Raw genomic sequence first — 17,510 nt, forward strand, 5'->3', positions numbered from 1 at the left:
AAATAAGCAGAGATCTAAAAGTCATTTATAGGTAGGTGCCAGTATCTACTGATAAGGTAGGTGGTACATTGCATTGGCACATTTTACAACACTGCATGTCAGGTACTTGAAAGCTGACATTTAAGCCAAGACATTATGACATTCTGAATTAGGCTTCTAACATATCACCATACATAATCAAGATTTCCCCTATATATATATATATATATATATATATATATATATATATATATATATATATATATATAGGGGAAATCTTGATTATATATATATATATGTGTGTGTGTGTGTCAGTTTTATGCAAGTTTGGGCACCCCTGAATAAGTTGTCTTATTGGTTTTCTATATGACAATAAATTAATAGCCTCTAGAGGGAACAAATGTCTGTTCATTTTAAATATTTTAACTTGCAGAACAAAGTGAAAAGTGGCCTGGCATATTAAATATTATTTATTTTCCAAAAAATAAATGAAAAATTAAGAAATAAAAACAGATTACTAAACCTTAAAAATTAAAAAAAAAAAAGTTCTCTCTTTATAGACGGTGTTCTTCATAATTGTTTAAAATTGTCCTTTTAATAATTAACTATGTTTTGAATTAAAGTTAAAGAAATGTGATAACACAAAAGGTCTTTATTTTAAAATTACATAAAGAATGCCTTGATATTAAATAACTGAAACATTCAGATGGTGTACTATCATTTTTTGTATATGAAATTGGTAAAGCATTCCTTTTTAATACATTTTGTATAAAATCGATATAAATGTCATCATTTAAGAACATTTTTTTTTAAATGACACAATGTCTTGATATCTTAATGACTTGTGGCTTTTCTTTTGAAATCAGTTCACCTACACGCTCTTACCCTAATGTATAGGTTTGTAAGATGTCGATGTTACTGTCACCTGAACGTGAGGTGCCGATATCTTTCCATGTTATTACCGCTACTGGAAAGAGGGGACTTCCGTGGGTTTCAGTCATATGATTGGTTTGGCCTGGGTGCAATATTGTGTTCAGATTGTTTACATAGTGCACCACTAATATAAACAGATGGAATAGGTGGATAAATGTACCAATATTTATTGATACACTGATCGTCCAACTGGTTTGGAGAGAGTCTCACAGTATTTAAAAACGTCAGGGGTAAATGATCCTGCTGTGTTTTACAGTGAGGAGAAACAGAAAACAATTAACTGTTAACCATATTATAATTTTTTTCTTAGCTGAGGCTTTATTTAAAATTTAAACACAACATCAATTTATTTAAAATTTAAACAAAATTTAAACACATCTCATCACAAGGAGAAAAAGGCATACAGAACATGTTACAGTAGTTCTGGCATTAAGTGAGATCATTTGTTTTGAGAAACCTACCTGTTCTTTGTTGCAAACTTGATGTTAGTTCCTCCATAATAAAAACCTGTTTTAACTTTCCACCTTTCCATCCACCGCACTATAAAAGGGGCTGTAATTTCAACTAGGAAATGGATATCATTTTCCTTTCTATTAAAAGCAGTGTTCTCTGCAAATAAGTCTAATCATCATCTGTATTGTTATGGAAGTATACCCAATATAAATAATGCAGGATTCAGGTTAACATTAATTCCTAGATTCCACTTAATCTCTTTTTGAATAATCCTCCAGAACTCTGCAAGTTTTAGACAATTGCAAAATGTATGTTTTTTTTTTAAACAAATAATCTGTCTCTATGTTGGTCTATTAGTTTATGTCCTACATTAGGTATTCCTAATAAGTTTATATGTTTTTATAGTTTGTAACTATTGTGACATATCCCTTATTTAACCATGTTGTTTTTGTATCCTGCCTCCAATATTGATGCCAGAAGTCTGGGTTTAATGCTATTTTAGTAGCTCTATGGGTAACAGTTGCCATTCCCTTTTCCCAGGGAGGCTGATGATGAACAGGGAGAATGTCAGAATTGTGGACTCTCCTCCCATTTTTCAGAGATGGCATTTTCCAAGTAGAAATCTCGTCTGGTCTCATGTATTCCAAGTTGTTGAGTGAAGTTTTGGAGCCCCCTCCTTTTCTTTCACAGACGGTACATTCCTAAGGAAAGGAGGTATGTTTATCTGCACCACTCCAGCAAATAAAACGAATTGAACCTTTCTGTTTGCTTTTTTCCCATAACAATATCACGGATAAAACGGATTATTTATTGGATTACTATAAACTGACATCTTCAGTATAGTGTTATTTTCATATTTAATGAAAACTGTCCAAGCTTAGCAGTGGTTAGTAAACATGCTAATGTAGCTTAGCCTTCAGAGTGTTTGTGTTGGTTCTGAAGGAAATCGTGTTTTTATAAAACGTTTTTGTTCTGATTATAAAACTCTAACATCTATAGTCTTAATCTTTAGTGGATATAACCCTGAGATGTGGTAATTGTGTTATGTCAGTAGTGGTTCCCATAAATTCATCGAGAGAACGCGCGTGTACTCGCCGCAGTGCATTATGGTGAATGTAGTTTAATACCGAAGTCACAAAGGGCAGCGCGGCTTTATTGTTTTGTTTAATTTCGTATCACATCTCCCAGACATCGAGCATATATCGGTCCACTGTCTCAAAAATATAATCGGCACACCGCTAGTCCATGATCGGACCGCTCTGATTACTGTCCTCAAAGTAATTTTAATGTTCACATATTATTTTAATTTTAATGTTTCATATTATGGAAAATAAACTAATTACAAATATTACCAACAACTATTAGAAATACAAAGATGAATAGGCCTGATATTAAATTATTAGGTTGAAAAGTGTGACAATGTTGATTAAAATAATTTAATAATTTGATTTACAAAGAATAACTAAATAAATTAATGAAGGAAAAATTAATAAATTGACCAATTTACAATTTAACATTTTTAAATTGTTTTAACAATTTAACATTCTGTTAATGACTGGTGGTCTGTCCAGAAAACTTTGACCCCAGTGGACCAACCCTGGTCTGCTTTTGTCTTTCGATCAGGATCCGTCCATTTGTTTACACCCAAATTATTATTGAGTGCTCACTGTGGCTACCTGTGCTGTTCTTTTGTCTTTTAGCGTTTTGTTGTCTTTTTCAATTATAATTCTTTAAGCACATGAAACACACACATAATGAATTCTAATTCTTATTTTGTGTTTTTGGGTGGTGAAGTGCTGCAAAATAGTGTCCCTGTCACAATGCTCAGTGTCGACGCTTGGGGTTGTAAGTTTGAGCCCTGCCTCAGGTGACTGTGAAACGTTTTGGAGTTGTTGAACCTGATCACAAACTTGTCCAGATATTTTCACTCCAGGAATCTCAACACAATGGACAGTGTTAAAGAGGAGAATGAGGATGTCAGTGTGATGGAGGGGATCGAGCTGAAGACAGAAGACGAGGAGGTAAAGGAGATGGATGAAGGTCAGTCTGGGGGTTTTATATGGCTTGGTTCCTTCACTGTAGTGAAAATATTGAATAATCAGCAGAAGTAAAGGACAGACATTGTGTTGAGGACTCATATTGTACTTTTCCACACACTGCATGGTATGTGCTCTACTGGACTCTACACTGCTTTACTCAGCTATGCCCTCTTGTTCATTGGTGGGTTTTCCACTATAACACTGCCTCCCACCCCTTTCTGAAATGTATCCGGTGTTGTCTCAAAACCTTGTCTTTAATGGGAACAGTGGGCTTTGGAAACTGTTGTTGTTGTTGTTTGGGACTGAACACAGCTCCGTCATCAGTTCAGACAGATCAGTAGAGTTTGCTCCTTCCTTGCTGCAGCGTCCAGGTCTTGCTGGATTCTTTCGTCGGCCACCGATCCAAGGAGCTTTGAACCTCTTCAAAAGACCACGGCGTAATTTTACAAGCTGCCATCGTGGGTCCGATAAAAACAAATGTGATCTCTGCTGCAGCTGGACATTTTACAAGTTGCTAGTTTTCACTGAAGGTCGGCATTTTGCCTTGTAAACATGTCAATGCAAAAAAAAAAACCTTGTTCCAGGGACCAGGTACCAGATTTGCCTAGTGGAGTTTAGTAGAGTCCATTAAGTGGAAAAGCGACAATGCATGCATTAATTTGGTCTTAAAATCTTCATGTAGCAGGTGCTCATGGGGAATAGAAACATAGCTGTTATTTTAATTATTTTTACCTTTTACTGTATTTTATTTTAGGAATAGATTTCTTGGAAGATGTTACAAAGGAATGTAAAATGGAGGAGAAGCCGTTTCAGGAAGAATGTTGTGCTCAGGAATCTCATAAAAACACAGAGAATTCTCACAGGAAAGACATGAGAATTCATACTGGACAAGAAACTTTCACCTGTTCACACTGTGGGAAGACTTTTATTTCTGAGAAATCTCTGAAATACCACATAGAGATACACGAAGGAAAGAGACCTCACAAGTGCTCTCAGTGTGAATGGAGCTTCAAATTTGTTTCGCATTTAAGAAAACATGAAATTATTCACACTGGAGAAAAGCCGTTTACCTGCTCTGAATGTGGGAAAGGTTTTACGTTCTCAAGCGCCCTTAAAATCCACATAATGATTCATACTGGAGAAAAGCCTTTTCCTTGCACTCTGTGTGAGAAAAGATATTTGACCTTAGCTTACCTTAAAAAACACATGAGGATTCATACTGGAGAGAAGCCATTTATCTGCTCTCAGTGTGGGAGAGGTTTCATTTCACAGACTGCTCTAGCAGAACACAAGAATGTCCACATGGAAAAGAAACCTCACCAGTGCTCTCACTGTGAGAAGGGCTTCATGTGTTCATCCAAGTTAAAAGTGCATGAACGTATTCATTCTGGAGAGAGACCTTTTATCTGTTCTTTATGTGGAAAGACATTCAGATTAAAAAGGACCTGTCATTTCCACATGATGGTTCATACAGGTGAAAAGCCGTTCCCCTGCTCCGAATGTGGAAAAAGATTTTTAGATGCAAGCCACCTCAAAGTCCACATGAGGACGCATACGGGAGAAAAGCCATTCACATGCTCTGAGTGTGGAAAAGGTTTTTCTAAAATAAGCCACCTTAAAGCCCACATGATGATCCATACCGGAGAAAAGCCTTTTGTTTGCGCTCAGTGTGGGAAAAGTTTTTCGGCATCAGGAACACTTAAAACTCACATGTTGATTCATACTGGAGAAAAGCCATTTGCCTGCTCTGGGTGTGGTAAAAAGTTTTCAGAACCGAATAAAGCTAAAAGACATATGAAGTATCACACAAAAGAAAAACCATACACCTGCTCTACATGTGGAAAAAGTTTTTTATTGTTAAGCTACCTTAAAGTCCATGCTGTAATTCACACTCGGGAACAGTCCTATACATGCTCTCGGTGCGGAAAGACTTATAAGAGAAAGAAACGATTTGAAAATCACATGAAGATTCACACATGAAGTGTTTACCTTCCAGCATTGCTACTAAATTTTTGCATTATCTCATGTATTAGTCCTTCATTTGTCTGTTTGACATTTGTTTTCTATTATGTCTTTTTATCTGTTGCAGTTTTCCATGTTTATACGATTAATTATCTGTAGAAGGAATAAGTATTTTGTGATAAAACATGGAACTAGAGAAAAATTCAATATTTTCAAGACAGAGTTTGTAAGAACATTCACAGTTATTGGAACAACTGGTAAAGGTGAATAAAATTGTTATAAGGAATTAACATTTCGGTGAATTAGCTTAATGAGTACTTGCACAAAATACAGATCATTAGCAAATTTTTTGAGTGTGAAGGACTGGCACCTCCAACAGGGTGTGTTCCTGCATTGCGCCCAGTGATTCTGGGTAGGCGCCAGACACACCCCCGCCCTGAACTTGATAAGGGCTTACAGATAATGAATTAATAATGTTCTTATTATTACTAGAATTCGTTCATCATTCATTGTCTGTAACCGCATATCCAATTCAGGATGATCTTTATTGCTGCTATTATTATTAATAATAAGAAGAATGTGTTATGACCAGGGCGGCACAATGTAGTGTCACAGTCACACAACTCCAGGGTCCTTGGAGGTTGTGGGTTCAATTCCTGCTCTGGGTGAGTGCCTGTGAGGAGTTCTCCCTGTGTCTATGTGGGTTTCCTCCGGGGGCTCCGGGTTCCTCCCACAGTCCAAAAACACACGTTAGTAGGTGGATTGGAGACTTAAAAGTGTGTGTGTGTGTGTGTGTGTGTGTGTGTAGTCCTGTGAAGGACTGGCGCCCCCTCCAGGGTGTATTCCTGCCTTGCGCCCGTGACTCTGAATTGGATAAGCGGTTACAGATAATGAATTAAATAATGTGTTATGACCAGGACACACAGGTTTCTTTTATTATAAATAATATATTGTAATAAAGATATATGAAGCACAAATATGACAGATTTTGCTTGTAATCACCAACATTGTCTTCAGAGTGAGTTAATGCCTAAAACAATAATAATAATAATATTCCCATTCATATAATCTTCCCTAGAAGCAGAAAGGAAAGTAAATAAATGACAAGCACTGTCCTGTGGGGTGGGACGGGACAGCACTGAATCCTTTCTTGCAGTATTCAGTTTACAGTTCTATGTATCTTGAAAACAATAATTTTCTCTCTGTATGGACTGGTATGGGTTTTCAGAGGCTACCACATAACATTGGCATTGTATGGTATAAATAACTAATCACACACTGCTGGTATCTAGTGTTTCTCTCTCAAAGACCAATCAGTTCCCTGAAAACAATACATTTTGATAAAAAAAGAAAAAAACAAAGGACAATGACAGAATATTTAATGGACACAATGCCTTATAAAATCAGTATATCCCACAATATGATATGACCAAAATTAATCTAAAATAAATAAAAAGACAACTTTCTTGAACATAACAAATGTTTACTGTAACTTCGCAGTCTACTCTAGGAGATTCACCCATTTCACTGCAGGTACATTCCTAATGGAAACCTCATCTAGTGGAGAATATCAGTTAAATTGAATAAACTACTTTTAATTCAAGTGTAAATTGTCCCCCCACCCTCCCCTTTTTTATTCAGACATGGTGCAATCCAAATCGGAAGCTCATAGTGGAGGATATCGGTGAGATTTTGAACCACCCCCTTTCTGAGATGGTACACTCCTAAAGGAATGTGTGTTTCCCTGCAGAACTGCGGTTAAACTGCAATTTAAAAGGTTCTTTTCAGTTTTTCATGATAATATTGAAAATTAAACAGTAATTTATCGGGTTACTCTGAAGTAACTCCTTCGTAAAATATTTAGTTTATTTTTTTAAAGATCACTTCAAGTTTAGCAGTGGTTAGTAAACATGCTAATGTAGCTTAGCCATCTGGCGGACTGTTTGTGTTGTTTCAGAAGAATATGGTGCTTTTATAAAACGTGTTTGCTGTGATTATAAAACCCTGTAATTTGTACACTGTTAATCTTTAGCGGATATAAATGTGAGATGTGGTGATTGTGTTATCTCAATGACGGTTCGTTTCCCATGGCTATAGTTCAACGAGAAGACGCGCGTGAACTCGCCGCAATGTATTATGGTCAATGTATTTTTAACAATGGTGCATTAACCTTGTTCTCGGTTTTATTTGCATTACAGTGACAAATAATTTAAGAAATAACATTTAAATTGCAATACTGGTCAGAAATATCAGAAGTACCTTTTCACCCCAAGTGGTTTTGCCCTACCCACGGCACCAGTTTAGTTCAGACAGAGAAGACAGAGTTTTATCCAAACTTCTCATGATTTGTTTTATTTTCTGGATGATGGTGTCCAGATATTTTTCTTCAGGAAACCCATCATGATGTGGAGTGTTAAAGAAGAGAGTGAGGATGTCAGTGTAATGAAAGGGATGGCGCTGAAGACAGAAGACAAGGAGATAAAAGAAACGAGGGAAGGTCAGTCTGGGGTGGAGAAAACACTGAATTAAAGTTTTGTACTTTACTTTAAAGTCTTGGTATAAATCCTGTGTGCTGGAGGACAGAGTGCCACTGTCTAATTGCTTACAACACTGTAGTATCAAGACTGCAGTCTTTAAGCCTGTACACTTCATGCCATTTACTTGATAGTGTTTTTGTTTAATTCACAATATTAATAACTATACAATGCAGAATGTTCTGTAAAATACATCATTAATTTAAATGCATTCACTTTCAAAATTGACAAGCATTTTTCTTTCCTGCCCATAAAAATTAGACTTTGGGGGGGAAAAATTAAATTATAACAGTGGTCTTGATTAGCCTGAATACCCATCCACTGCACCTCTACTGCTCAGTAGCATACATACAATCATGCTTGTGTCCTGAGGTGACCACACTAACCTAAATTCTAACAGGTATTATCATTGTTGTGTTTCATTATCAGTGATACTGTATTTCTATCTATCTATCTATCTATCTATCTGTTACTTATATAGCACCTTTCTAGATACCCAAGGACGCTTTACAATCCACTCTGCTTTGTGTATGTGATGTATCTTTTTTATCTACTTGTGTGTACTGATCCTAATTGTATATTGTTTTAAGAAAGTATAATTAAAAAGTATAAACATTGTTCTGACTTTTTTTTTAAACATCTGTGGTGTTTCTTGTTAAAGGAAATGTTTTAGAAGAAGACCTTAAAGTGGAATTTAAAGTGGAGGAGAAACCATTTCAGGAAGAACATTGTGCCCAGGAATATCATGAAATCACAGAGAATTCTAACCTGAAACACAACCTGAGAATTCATACCGGAGAAGAAACTTTCACCTGTTCACACTGTGGGAAGACTTTTATTTGTAAGAAATCTCTGAAATACCACATAGAGTTACATGAAGGAAAGAGACCTTACAAGTGCTCTCAGTGTGAATGGAGCTTCAAATTTGTTTCTCATTTAAAAACACATGAAATGATTCACACTGGAGAAAAGCCATTTACCTGCTCTGAGTGTGGGAAAGGTTTCTCACAATCAAGTGACCTTAAAAAACACCTGAGGATCCACACCGGTGAGAAGCCTTTCACTTGCACTGAGTGTGGAAAAGGTTTTTCAGTCTCAGGCTCCTTGAAATCCCACATGAGAGTTCATACCAGGAGAAAAAAACCTTTTACCTGTTCACACTGTTGGAAGAGTTTTATTTGTGAGAAAACTCTGAAATATCACATAGGCATACACGAAGGAAAGAGACCTCACCAGTGCTCTGGGTGCAAAAAGAGTTTCAAAAGTTTACTGCAGTTGAGAACACATGAGACGATTCACACCAGAGAGAAATCGTTCTTCTGCTCAGAGTGCGGAAAAGATTTTTCCAAATCACTTGAACTGGAAATCCACATGAGGAAGCACACTGGGGAGAAACCTTTCCCGTGCACTGAGTGTGGGAGAGGTTTTTCAAAATTAGCAAACCTTAAAACCCACCTGAGAAATCATACCAGAGAAGAGTCTTTCACCTGCTCACAGTGTGGGAAGAGTTTTACATCTGAGAGAGCTCTGAAATATCACATGGGGATACACGAAGGAAAGAAACCTCACCAGTGCTCTCAGTGCGAATGGAGTTTTAAAAGTTCATGGCATTTAAGAACACATGAAAAGATTCACACTGGAGAAAAGCCGTTTTCCTGCTCAGAGTGCGGGAAAGGATTTTCAGAGTCAAGCCACCTTAAAACCCACATGCTGATTCATACCGGAGAAGATTTTTTCACCTGCTCACAGTGTGGGAAGGGTTTTACATCTGAGAAATCACTGAAATATCACACAGAAATACACGAAGGAAAGAGACCTCACCAGTGCTCTCAGTGTGACTGGAGTTTCAAAAACATTTCACATTTAAAAGCACATGAAATGATTCACACTGGAGAAAAGCCATTTACCTGTTCTCAGTGCGGGAAAGGTTTCTCACAATCAAGTGACCTTACAAAACACCTGAGGATCCACACCGGGGAGAAGCCTTTCACCTGCACTGAGTGTGGGAAAGGGTATTCTGTCTCAGGCTCCCTGAAATCACACATGAGAATTCATACCGGAGAAGAGTCTTTCACCTGCTCACAGTGTGGGAAGGGTTTTACATCTGAGAAATCACTGAAATATCACAAAGAGAAGCACGAAGGAAAGAGACCTCACCAGTGCTCTCAGTGTGAATGGAGTTTTAAAAGTTTACAACATTTAAGAACACATGAAATGATTCATACTGGAGAAAAGCCGTTTACCTGCTCCGAGTGTGGGAAAGGTTTCTCACAATCGAGTGACTTTAAAAAACACTTGAAGATCCACACCGGGGAGAACCCTTTCACCTGCTCTCAGTGTGGGAAAGCGTATTCATGTTTGAGCTCCCTGAAATTACACATGAGAATTCATACAGGAGAAAAGCCGTTCACATGTAAACAGTGTGGGAAGAAATTTCTTACCTCAGCACAATATAAAAATCACATGACGATTCATACAGGTCAAAGGCCATATCTCTGCACTGAGTGTGGAAAAGGATTTTCTAATACAAGCCACCTTAAAGCACACCATTTGATCCATACTGGAGAAAAGCCGTTTGGCTGCACTGAGTGCGGAAAAAGGTTTTCGAAGCAGAGTGATGTTAAAAGACACATGAAGATTCACACAAAATAAGGGTGTATCTGCTCTGAAATCACAAAATGCTTTTTTTAGCTGAAGCCACTTCAAAACTCATATGATGGTTCTCACTAGAAGAGTCAGCATGAGATATGGTAGGAACCTTTCTGAAATTGAGTAATGTCCAAAGATGCATGGTGATTCACACAAAAGAAGAGAAATATGTCTCAGGAAAGAGACTCATTCACAACCATATGAAGGTTCACAAACAGCAGAAGAATTTATAAATCTAAATTGCTGTTCAAAGGAGTGTAATATTTAATCTTGAGCTGATGAAAGCCCTTAAAAAAAACAGTTCGTAGAAGTAGTCATATGATGGGTTTACTCTTAATTATTAAGACACTTTTTAAAAACTTCAAAATATATAGTTTAATTTTGTGTAAAAATCCTACTGCACATACACAACCGCAATGGTTGTTGTTGAGGCAGACTTTAAGTAGTGATGTCAAATACAGTATTACTGGACCTTTATTCTGGTACATACAGGACGTGGGCCATACCTAAGCATTTCTGAAATTACTGATGATGACACACACCCAAATAATAATGAACACATGCATTATGGAGACGTGAAATGTCTGGTGTTTTGTGGAAACTGTGCTTCTGTAATGGAGAAACACTGCACAGACTTCTGAGTGTCCGGAGTTGATCCGTAGCTTGGGTTTCGTTGGAGTCTTTCATGATCTCTAAGGCTGTACTTTCACTCTGAGGGTCTGTTAAAGAGGCAGAAGAACCTAAAGGTGAAATACATAGGAATTGTTCCAGAATATGGAGCAAGAACCATATGAACCGGTTTGAACATACACTGGACTCTTTTCTGGTGAATCCAGTGTATGTTCAAATTGCTTCATTGCTTCATTATCTGGGGCTCTGCACTGTGTTTAGTCAACACTTGAAACCATCAACATAAGTCCAGTCTCTTATGGTGCTTTTCCACTGGCCAAATCTGGCCCTGATCCTGGAACCGGGTAAGTTTTCATTCCCAGCTCTTTTCGGGGTCCAATTGGGCCGAGTACGTACTAAATGGTGAGGTGTAAACCCTACAGAGCGCTGATTAGCCAGAGACCTATCAATCGGCACAAATGCAGAGCTCATTCAAATCCAGCACCAACCACTGCTTGTAAAATCTCTACAGCCGACATAAATTTCCAGTGAAAGCAGAACGCGCAACAAGTAAAACTGGTTTGTGAGAACTGGGTCTTGTTCAGTCCAAAAAAAAAAAAAAACCAAAAACAACACACGATACATGATGAGTAAACAGCGCCTAACACTAACGCCAACTTTGCTACGGTTTTCAAAACCAACGATTCCTGTTAGAGATGGGATTTTGTGACGCACTGGCTCCATTTCACAGGGAACCCTGCCAGTGGAAAAGCACCATTAGAAATTGTGGTCTACTGAATTAATGAAATGCCCTCTAGAGTGAATTGATGAGAGCAGAGCCATGGGGCTTTAGGAGTTGTGTTCTCCCACATGTGATCCTGGTTTTTTTTTTTTTTGGGAAAGCTGTCAAGACTAAAATCAGTCTTTCCTGTGCCCTCCAACTTTTTTTCACATTGTGTGGGTTGGGGGGCTCCAGGTTCACACTTTAATGTGAACATGTGAACTGCACAAGGGATTTTTTTTTATAAATATCCTCTTTAAGCATGAAGAATGGACATAGTGATTATGCTGGTAAAACACCAGCCCTATCATATTCATATTAAATGATTTTTAGATATTTTCCCCAAGCAGTTTAACCCTGTAATGAAGTCTTTACTTGAACTGAGTGTGGAGAAAGATCTCCAGCACAGTTCAGCATGAGGGATGGTGAGTCTGCAGTTACTCCAATGAACTTTACCTTAATTTTTCAGTGTTAAGAATTTGTGTTTATATACTTTATTTTTTTAAGAATACAATAAAGGTATATGTTTTAATTATTTATTTATTTTAAATATGACTGAATATTGAACGGCACACTATACACCCAGAGGTTTGTGGACACACCTTGAATAAGTTAAATTCACCCAGATGATTATTTGAACACACACAGAAACACACAGTGTTTATGATCTCTACAGAAAAGCATGAAATTAAAAGGGTTTCACAGGAGCAGCTGCAGTTTCTTAATGCCAAGCTAGGACTAGAGCACTGGGCTGTGGGGTGGTGGAACTGTGTTCTCAGGAGTGATGGTGTTACAGCCAGTGTGTGTTTGGGACGAGTTAGAGCTGCATTTGGGATCCAGAAGTAATCTGACCTCTAACATCTGACCTCACTAATGCGCTTATTTGCATCCCCAGAGAAATCCTTCCCCATTTGTCAATGTATTCATTTGTAGCCTGTAGCTGTATATCCAACACAGGTTTGTGGTGGTTCTGAAGCCCATCTGGAGTCACTGGGCACAGGGCAAGAGCACAACCTGGGTGGGGTGCCAGTCTGTCACAGAGTATATTACACTCACAGCTATGGCTATGGATACTTTACATTACCAGTCCACTGGGGGCAAGCCAAACCACTGGAGGGAACCCATGCAGGCACTGTGAGAACACACCACATTTTTCACTGAGAGTGACCTGACAGCATCAGAACTACAAGCCCAGGACCCTGGAGCTGTGTGAAAAAGATGCCACCTGTTGCACTACCCTCCTATTAATACCTGCCTAAAATAAAGATTATTAATATAGTTATTGTCATTAATCATATAAGACATTTATTAACGATAACCTCAGCCCCATGTTGTGTAGGATATTGTAATATTATGACACCCACCCCACCTTTCATTGTTGGTAGTTTCTTAATGGCAAGCTGATGTAGATGTCAGTGAGAATGTGGTACCCCCATCTACACCCCACCCCCCTCTTTTTTTTAGAGATGGTACATTCCTCAGGAAATAAAGGTATGTTTCTCTGTAGAACTGCAGTAAATAAAGCGAGTTTAACAGATTCGAGTTAGTTTTTCAGGATGATATCGAAGATATAGCTTTATTTTATCTAATAAATATGAGCTGACACTTTAAATATCTGTAATTTATCCTTTTTTAATGAAAACTGTCCAAGTTTAGCAGTGGTTAGTAAACATGCTAATGTAGCTTAGCCATCAGACGGACTGTTTGTGCTGGCTCTGAAGGAAATTGTGTTTTTATGAAACGTGTTTGCTGTGATTAGTAAACTCTGTAATATCTACAGTCTTAATCCTTAGTGGATATAACCCAGAGATGTGGTGATTGTGTTATATGAGCATTGGTTCGGTTCCCATGGCTACAATTCACCGAGAGGACGCCTCTGGAATCACCGCAGTGCATTATGGTCAATGTATTTTTAACACTGACTTGGATGAAGGTCTTGTACGTTGTTTTTATTGGAGTTTTGACCGTCTTTAGGATACCAGTAAATCATCAGTGATTTCACCTTCTCAAAGGTGCGATGCTGTATATTTTCTGTAAAAAAAAAAAAAAGAAATAAAATGGGATGTGAATGAGCACTTGTTTCACATTGCTCAGTGCCCAGTGTCAGCTACAGTATTTATCAGTCAAAGTACCACCTATCATCAAACCCAAATCTCTAAATACCATCTATAATTCATATCACACACCCCAAACTTATAAACAGTAGGCCTACAAATTGATTTACTGATTACAAATTTAGTGAAAGGACTGAGCCTATGCATGTAGTGGAAGGGACTAGATCAGTGAACCTTAAAAACAGATCTAGCTCAGCAATCATTTTGTTATGGTACTTGGCCTTGTCGGGTTTTTGACAAGTGCTAAACAAAGTCCTTCATCAGTTTTGTATGGCTTACCTAAGGCAACAATATTCTTCATCATGTACGCTCACTGTTTCAGATCTTTACGTTTATATTTGCCCACTTGGTATTTTGTTAATGAAAAACATTGATTTTAAAATAATCATGAAAACTATGAAACGGATTGTTTAATTTACACATGAAAACTTCACGTTTTCAATTACCCAATCATTCTTTTTCCAGTGAATGTAGTAAAGTTTCAGGTGTCCACCTCAGGATGCTACCCATACCACCAGAGGCACACGTGCCACAGTTGAGAACCACATCTGTAGAGAGATGAAGGCTCATGGTTGCCAAAACTCCACGCAGCATCAGCATATGACCTCAGTAATGACAACAAATCCTTACAGCAGTGGTCCAGCTTTTAGCCTTACCTGACTGTTACTGCATCAAAGAGGAACCCGTTTCTGAGTTGCTTGAAGTTTCTATAAAGTTTGGACTTAAAGGCAGATAGTATAAGGTTAATGTGTTTAACATTCATATACACAGTTTTCAGGTTCAGATCAGATATTTTCATGGTTGTCTCCATTAAATGTTGTTGAAAAGTAGGCCATGTTTGGTTTGCAGCATTAGCATAAAATGAAATGGGATAAATATAAGAGATTCAGTAGTGGACTCAGTTCATTTGTCTTAAGTCTTAATAATATTTACATAATTAAACGCCTGAGTGACGAATTGTAATGTTCTGCCTGTCTGATACTATGTTCAAGCCTCAAGCTGGAAAAAGTTGATGTGCTGGTTTTATGGAGAATAAATAATTGGCCAGAAATAATGCATTTATAGTCCATTCATTTTGAGAAGACCATTGATCCGAGCATTTTCTCATGATAACTTTTCATTCCTGGAGGGTCGTGTCCAGATATTTTTACTCTGGGAAACTCGTCATGATGTGGAGTGTTAAAGAGGAGAGTGAGGATGTCAGTGTGATGGAGGGAGTGGAGCTGAAGACAGAAGATGAGGAGATAAAGGAGATGAAGGAAGGTCAGTCTGGGTTTTTTATACAGTTTGTTTTGTTCACTATAGAGGAATCTTGATTACACTTCTGTTCTTCACCTTAAATCATGGTTTCATTATGCAGAATACAGACTGTCATTGTCCAGTTACTTACAGCACTGTAGAATCAGGCCACAGTCCTTAAGCCTCTACACTCTGACTAATAATTAAACTATTATTTTATTTTATGTTTAATCATTTTTCCAACCAGTAACATCATGGATTCCCAGAGAAAATGTCCAGTTTGGTTCAAATGTAGCTGGTTTTTACTCATCGTTTGAACTCTCCAGAGAAATGTTTATTAGCCCTCTATGTTAGTGTCATTCAGTAATGTACTAAAATATACACTGCCTACTGTAAATGCTCTGTTCCAGGGCACCATCTGCAAAACTAAGCATCTGATAGAGACTGATACTGTTCTAAGAAGAGCTGACACCTGAGTTTATTTAGAGAAAGATGCAGAGTGAGATATATCTCACTGATTTTACTGTAACAATGGATTTTCTTTATTTTTTTTACAGAGTCATTAACAGATGACTTTAACAAAGATTTCAAAGTTGAGGTGAAGCCACTTGAGGAGGAATATCATGAACAGGAGCCTGACCTAAACACTCAACACGAAGAACACTTCAGTGACGCCTCGCTCCTGAGGATTCACACCAGAGAAGACCCCGGGGAAAAGCCCTTCAGCTGCTCAGAGTGTGGAAAACACTTCACCACCTCACAGTATCTTAAAACACACATCAGGATTCATACTGGAGAAAGGCCATACACCTGCCCCCAGTGCGGGAAGAGTTTATTAAATTTAACACACTACAAAACGCACATGATGATTCATACCGGAGAAAAGCCTTTTACCTGCTCTGAATGCGGAAAAGGCTTTTCCCAGTCGACTCACCTCAAAACCCACATGATGATGCACACTGGCGAGAAGCCTTTCACCTGCTGCCTCTGCGGGAAAGGTTTCACAAACTCAAGCCACCTGAAAACCCACATGAGAATTCACACTGGAGAACGGCCATTCACCTGCACTCAGTGTGGAAAGACCTTCTTGACATCAACCCACTACAGAAGCCACATGTTGATTCATACCGGAGAAAAGCCCTTCACCTGCTCAGAGTGCGGCAAAAGTTTTTCAGACTCAAGCAACCTCAAAACACACAAGATGATTCATACCGGAGAGAAGCCATTCACATGCTCGGAGTGTGGGAAAGGTTTTTCAGCATCGAGATATCTTAAAACCCATATGATGATTCATACCGGAGAGAAGCGCTTCACCTGCTCTGAGTGTGGACAGGGTTTCTCAAAATCAAAGTACCTTAAATCCCATATGACGAATCATACCGGAGAAAAGACTCTTACCTGCTCTCAGTGTGAGAAGAGTTTTTTGACATCGTCGCAATATAAAAACCACATGGTGATTCATACTGGAGAAAAGCCTTTCAGCTGCTCAGAGTGTGGGAAAAGTTTTTCTGGCTCCAAAAACCTTAAAAACCACTTGATGATTCACACCGAAGGAAAGCCATTTACCTGCTGTTTGTGCGGGAAAGGTTTTTCAACATCACGATACCTTAAACTCCACATGAAAGTTCATACCGGAGAAAAGAGATTCACCTGCTCAGAGTGTGGGAAAGGCTTTTCAAAATCGAGGTACCTTATGGATCATGTGATGATTCATACTGGAGAGAAGACTCTCACCTGCGCTCAGTGTGGGAAACACTGTACCACGTCAAACGCTCTGAAAAGACACATGACCGTCCACATGAAGGACAAACACAAGTGCTCACAGTGTGAGGAGAGTTTCACTCAGCTCTCAGAACTAAACCTACACCAGCTGATTCATACTGGGGAGAACCCGTTCATCTGCTTCCAGTGTGGAGAGAGAGCCTCAACATTATCAGACTTTAACCTTCACATGAGGATTCATAATGAAGATGGCACCGTGGATTAATGTAGAAAATTTTAAATTATCAAGAAGACTGACCAAAAAAAGAACACAAATTTTATTATTATTAGTATTATAGCTATTAATGTTGCTTTGACAGTAAAAACGTATTTCACCAAACTGTAGCCTTTTGGCCTCCTTGTATCACTTCCTCAAAATGCCAGAAAACTTCTCATAAATCTCTATATGAAGTTGTGAGTGAGTGAAACTTTCTGGAGTAGACTCTGGACCCACCGT

General features: G+C 38.2%; 3 protein-coding genes across 7 annotated transcripts; all 3 read left to right on the forward strand.

Annotated features, from left to right (window-relative positions):
- Positions 1 to 1,917: 1,917 nt before the first annotated feature.
- On the forward strand, positions 1,918 to 6,933 carry LOC136686538 (zinc finger protein 345-like). The gene is made up of 3 exons (XM_066660394.1): positions 1,918 to 2,079; positions 3,299 to 3,405; positions 4,159 to 6,933. The coding sequence occupies exons 2-3, from the start codon at positions 3,312 to 3,314 to the stop codon at positions 5,382 to 5,384; spliced, it is 1,320 nt and encodes a 439-aa protein (XP_066516491.1). The 5' UTR covers positions 1,918 to 2,079; positions 3,299 to 3,311; the 3' UTR covers positions 5,385 to 6,933.
- LOC136686519 (zinc finger protein 729-like) lies at positions 2,062 to 12,445 on the forward strand. Of its 4 annotated transcripts, XM_066660350.1 has the most exons (5): positions 2,064 to 2,079; positions 3,299 to 3,405; positions 7,008 to 7,143; positions 7,743 to 7,863; positions 8,562 to 12,445. In XM_066660350.1, exons 4-5 carry the CDS (start codon positions 7,767 to 7,769, stop codon positions 10,550 to 10,552), a joined length of 2,088 nt encoding a protein of 695 aa, XP_066516447.1. In that variant the 5' UTR covers positions 2,064 to 2,079; positions 3,299 to 3,405; positions 7,008 to 7,143; positions 7,743 to 7,766; the 3' UTR covers positions 10,553 to 12,445. The 4 variants fall into 4 exon arrangements, with proteins under 4 accessions (XP_066516445.1, XP_066516447.1, XP_066516446.1 ...); XM_066660348.1 differs by lacking the exon at positions 7,008 to 7,143 and having other exon boundaries at positions 2,062 to 2,079; XM_066660349.1 differs by lacking the exon at positions 2,064 to 2,079 and having other exon boundaries at positions 3,282 to 3,405.
- A 925-nt stretch (positions 12,446 to 13,370) lies between these two features.
- Positions 13,371 to 17,345, forward strand: LOC136686529 (oocyte zinc finger protein XlCOF6-like). Of its 2 annotated transcripts, XM_066660375.1 has the most exons (3): positions 13,371 to 13,430; positions 15,183 to 15,316; positions 15,850 to 17,345. In XM_066660375.1, exons 2-3 carry the CDS (start codon positions 15,220 to 15,222, stop codon positions 17,277 to 17,279), a joined length of 1,527 nt encoding a protein of 508 aa, XP_066516472.1. In that variant the 5' UTR covers positions 13,371 to 13,430; positions 15,183 to 15,219; the 3' UTR covers positions 17,280 to 17,345. The 2 variants fall into 2 exon arrangements, with proteins under 2 accessions (XP_066516472.1, XP_066516471.1); XM_066660374.1 differs by lacking the exon at positions 13,371 to 13,430 and having other exon boundaries at positions 14,976 to 15,316.
- Positions 17,346 to 17,510: the final 165 nt, after the last annotated feature.

The sequence above is a fragment of the Hoplias malabaricus genome, chromosome 2, assembly GCF_029633855.1.
Source record: "Hoplias malabaricus isolate fHopMal1 chromosome 2, fHopMal1.hap1, whole genome shotgun sequence".
NCBI classification, from domain to species: Eukaryota; Metazoa; Chordata; class Actinopteri; order Characiformes; family Erythrinidae; genus Hoplias; species Hoplias malabaricus.